The 5,094-nt window shown below is 41.9% G+C and overlaps 1 protein-coding gene across 1 annotated transcript in view; it reads right to left on the minus strand.

Moving 5' to 3' along the window:
- Positions 1-1,475: 1,475 nt before the first annotated feature.
- Adsl (adenylosuccinate lyase) overlaps positions 1,476-5,094 on the minus strand; it is a 17,456-nt gene continuing 13,837 nt past the window's right edge. The window contains exons 10-13 of the mRNA XM_015501890.2: positions 4,600-4,690; positions 3,646-3,735; positions 2,467-2,643; positions 1,476-1,592 (exon numbers count right to left, since the gene is read on the minus strand). Coding sequence (XP_015357376.1) covers positions 1,506-1,592; positions 2,467-2,643; positions 3,646-3,735; positions 4,600-4,690 — 445 coding nt within the window. The 3' untranslated portion in view covers positions 1,476-1,505. The remainder of the gene's footprint in view (positions 1,593-2,466; positions 2,644-3,645; positions 3,736-4,599; positions 4,691-5,094) is intronic.

The following is a 5,094-nucleotide window of genomic DNA, read 5'->3' on the forward strand; positions in this document are numbered from 1 at the left end:
TGAGGAGGGAGGGGAATAGAGGAGGAAAGAAAAAAAACAAAGCCACCTGTTGAAATTACCCAGCAAGAAAAATATGCCAAACCCCCAGTTACTGCAGATTAGAAGCTTACCAGAATTGCACAACAAGATTTTTATCTGTTTCCTTGTTTTCTATGGAGGATCACAAGTTCAAAGCCAACTAACTAACTTAGAGAGGCCCTAAGCAATTTAGTGAGACCCTGTCTCAAAGAGAAAAAAGGAGCTGTGGATGTATGCTTAAGTATCCCTGGGTTCAATCCCTGGTTACAAAAAGGAAAGAAAAAAAAAATGAAAAAGAAAAATACTGATCTGATCTCGTTGGGCTTTAAAAAAAATTATACACATATTTTAATTGTAATTGGACACAATACCTTTATTTATTTTTATGTGGTACTGAGGATCGAACCCAGGGCCTTACACGTAGTAGGTGAGCACTCTACCGCTGAGCCACAACCCCAGCCACTGATCTTGGTTTTAACTCTTATGACAAAAGATAATCAAGTCACTCTTCCTCCATGCAATACTAGTATTGTTGATGTGTTTTTTCCTGTCTAGAATAGAAGACAGGCCTCTTAAGAATTTCCCTATACATAGCACTCATGAGGTAAAGATGTCATACCACAATTCAGGGCGGAGAAACCAAGCTTAGTTTTGATTTCTAATTACATTTAGAACTAACTAGGGGGGCTGGGGATGTGGCTCAATCAGTAACACGCTCGCCTGGCATGCATGTGGCCCGGGTTCGATCCTCAGCACCACATACAAAACAAAGATGTTGTGTCCGTGGATAACTAAAAAAAAATAAATATTAAAAATTCTCTCTCTTTCTCTCTCACTCTCTAAAAAAAAGAACTAACTAAATTTAACTAGTTAAATTTGTGTCCAGTTGACTACATTTGATAAGAACACATCTTGGTGGGGATGAGTTACTTTACAACAAAATCTTCTTTGGATGTTGGTGCTCTGGGTTACCCTTAGATCAGGAACTGTTTTCTCAGTTCTGGCTCATACCGAGTTAAAAGCTGATTTAAATTTATCCTTGTTAGATGAAATCTTAGTTATTCTCCTAATTCTGGGTCATATGTAAATCTTCTAAACAACAGGTTTTTTTCAGCCAGGGACCTTAGAGCACCTGTAATACCAGCAACTCAGGAGGCAGAGGCCAGAAAGTCAAAAGTTTGAGGCCAGACTCAGCAACTTAGTTTGGAAAAAAAAAAGGCCAGGGAATGTAGCTCGGTGGCAGAAAGCTCTGGGTTCAATCCCAGTACAACCACAACAGCAGGAAAAAAACAAAACAAAACAAAACACAGAGTTAAGTACAGTTCACTTTGTTGTGCAGTGTTAAACCTTAGAAAGAAAAAAGGACTATATCAATTTAAGGTAACAATTATTTTTGTAAAACAAGGCACTACAGTAACATTACTTTCATGTGTCAGCAATAAAGTTAACAAACCAGCAATGATTTTTCATTTAATTCTCTTCCAACTCTACAAACATAATTCTGCTTTCACCTTCATCACACTTTCATATGGTTTTAACAGGGGATATACCTCCTCTTCTAAGAATCTCTGTACCTGCCAAAGAGGAAAGCAAAAATACAAAATAAAATGTTCAGGAAGTATTAGCATCAGTTGATATCACTAAGATCTAATTTAATAAGGCTTTATTCCAACACTGAGCATCTGTTTTCCTCAAATGCCTATCAAAAATCTCTCCCTAGCTGGACACAGTGGCACACGCCTGTAACTCCAGCAGCTTGGGAGGCTGAGACAGGAGGATCTCGAGTTCAAAGCCGGCCTCAGCAATGGTGAGGCACTAGGGTCAATGAGACCTTGTCTCTAAATAAAATACAAAATAGGGCTGGGGATGTGGCTCAGTAGTCGAGTGCCCCTGAGTTCAATCCCCAGTATCCACCCCGCCAAACTAAAACCTCTCCTTAGCCAGAGGCAATTCAATCCACAATGCCCACATAGACCACCTTCCCACAGCCCAGCCCAACCTATGTTCCGTGAGATGGCCTCACCATTTCCACCCAGCTGCCATGAGGGTATTCTTGGTTCCTCCTCCTCCCCTGCCCCACTTGACCAGCTGCCAAGTGATGAACCTCCTCTTCACCCCCTTATCTATGTCTACTACAGATAAGACTAGTCTTTTCCCAAAGGCTAAGAGAAAATGACATAACATTTTAAGTACTTACCTTACACTAAGCACTACGCATTTCAACCCTTACAATACTGCTGTGAGATGAAAAGAATACCAAGAAATCCAGAGCGGGGAGATACTTAAGGCAACTCAAAACAGCCAAATCTTTAAACAGCTTTTGCCACCAATGTATTCTGATTTCTAACTAGCCTCCTAGTTAAAAGAGCACCAACAAGAGTAACCTCTGTTCTTCAATTCAACAGGGTAAAGAGGGGAAGACTCCTCAGGCTTCTGATGGATGCTTACCTGCTGGGGGGCACGACCAATGAAAGAAGAAGGATCCAGTAAATGCTGCAACTGGGAGTGAATGGGACTGAAGTAGGCATCAGACTGGATTCGTTCTATGAGGTCATTGTCATCTCCTTCCTGCTTAACAACAGCAGCTGCTTGCTGGGAAAGCACTCTAATTTTCTCATGGCAATCCTAATGGGAAAAAAAAGTGGTAGTGTTAGTTCACTAATAACTGTGTTTGAACACACTTGAAAAGTCATTAGACACTTCACAACAAAACTGCTCCAGGCGGAGATGGTGCCCTCAGTCTGTACATATCTCAACTCTGACCACATCTTAGGAAGATCTTGAGACGGATGATCCTCTTCTCAAAACCCTCATGAACTTTTTGCTCTTGCTTCCTGCTCACTTCCTACGGAAACCCAAACCTAATTCCTTCACTAAGGTTGATCTTTTTCTACAAATGAGACAGACACACACTTTTTTTTTTTTGGTACTGTGGACTGAACTTAGGGGTGTTTACAGCTGAGCTATATCCCCAGCCTTTTTAAATTTTTTGAGATATGTCTTGCTAAGTTGCTGAGGCTGGCCTTGAACTTGCAGTCCTCCTACCTCAGCCTCCTAAGCCACTGGGATTATAGGAATGTACCACCACACCAGGCAAGTGATTTTTTTTTTTTTTGGTGCTTCTGGGGATTGAACCCAGGACCTCACATATGCTAGGCAAGCACTGTACCACTGAGCCACATTCATTTTTTAATAAACTGAGTATAACACAATCTCTTTCCAAAGATGGCAGAATATAGTCACTGTGCCAGGAACGATGGATGGCACACACTTATAACCCCAATGACTTGGGAGGCTGAGGCAGGAGGAGCACAGGTTCAAGTCTAGCCCCAGCAACTTAGTAAGTTCTAAATCAACTTACATCCTGTCTAAAAATAAAAAAAAAATAAAAAGGGCTGGAGATGTAGCTCAGTGATAATGTGCCCGTGGGTTCAATTCCCAATACCAAAAAAAAAAAAAAAAGAAAGGAAGGAAGGAAGGACTAATGAACAAATGAGTGAATATAGTCACTGTTCTATGCCAATACTATGACAGAAGGTCATGAAAGAAAAGCCTTTCTTCAACAGTTTTTCTAAGGGAAGACAGCAGGAACTCTCAATTTTTCCAAGAGCATGAGGGGCTGCACACCTGGCGGCTACCCCCAGCTTTGACCATGGCCATGATGATGTTCTCTGTAGCCATGAAAGGCAGTTCCTGCCTAATGCGCCGTTCAATGACCTAGAAGAAAAGAAAAGGTGAATGAGCAAGACAGATACCTCAAGAAAGTATATACATAGAAAGATACCAACTTCGTCAAGTAAAATACAAAGCAGGGACATGGACTACCATTAGTTACAGATGGAGAGAAATGAGTTGTTTTATTCTGAACTGTATTGTTTACTTTTTTTTTTTTTAAACTCCCTTCCACCCCCACCAAATCCAGAGATCGACTGATTTCAGTACTGGGGACTGAACCCAGAAATCATCTACTACTGAACTACAACCCCAGCCCTTTTATTTTTGAGACAGGGTCTCACTAAATTGCCCAGGCTGGACTGGAACTTGATATTCTCCTGCCTCAGCCTCCTGAGCAACTGGAATTACAGGCATGCACCAATACACCCAGTTACTTTGATTTTTAAAATCAAAGTAAACTTAATTTTCAGAAGCTGCTTCATAGGAACAGCTCCTAAAACCTCAAATTTGTTAATTCAGTGCTCTACTCTAAGAACTCGAGTATAAGATTGAAATGTAGGCCAGGTGCAATGGTGCATACCCGTAATCCCAGAGGCTCTGGAGGATAAGGCAAGAGGACCACGAATTGAAAGCTAGCCTCAGCAGCAACTCAGTGAGACCCTGGCTCAAAATCAAAAGTAAAACAGGCTGAGGATATGGCTCAGGGGTTAAATGCCCCCAGGTTCAATCCCTGGTACAAAAAACAAAACAACAACAACAACAACAACAACAAAAAAAAATAGCTCCAGGTAAGAGAGACACCCTATGGACGAGAATACAACACTCACCCCAAACACACACTCCAGAGAACTCTCCTTCCCACATTCCAACCCCCCCAATACTTTACTTTTAATCCAGGCATCTTACTTTGGGGTACACCACCAGTCCTTCAGAAATGTTTTGTAATGTGTTCAATATAGTATCTGCCGTAAGAAATGCCTCAGCCAAACAGATTCGTCTACAAAGCAAACAGCCATTCAGTTATCCCTACAAACAAATTCAATATCTTGGGCATGTCCCAAAGAGGTGCCCACTGGCTTCTCATGCTGTATGTACTGTTCAGGCAGTTTTCTTCATCAGTCTGTGACTTCCCCCACCCCATGTCCTCATGACCCTCAAAACTACCACATCTAGTCCAGACCACTCACCCCAGTGCCAGACCTTATCTGAGACATTCCCCTGGCTGACCCACAGGTACCTCAAACCCCAGCTTCAGCTTCCTCCTCATTGCCCCCTCCCTACTGCAAACCTGCTATCTCTCTTGGAGCTCCTCCTGCAGTAAATGCCACTGTCATCCCAATCATCAAGTTCTTTATATTAACCCCAGTCAAACACCAAGGCTAATCACTCTGCCTTTTTTTT

This window comes from Marmota marmota, unplaced genomic scaffold (genome assembly GCF_001458135.2).
Source record: "Marmota marmota marmota unplaced genomic scaffold, marMar, whole genome shotgun sequence".
In the NCBI taxonomy this organism is placed as follows: domain Eukaryota; kingdom Metazoa; phylum Chordata; class Mammalia; order Rodentia; family Sciuridae; genus Marmota; species Marmota marmota.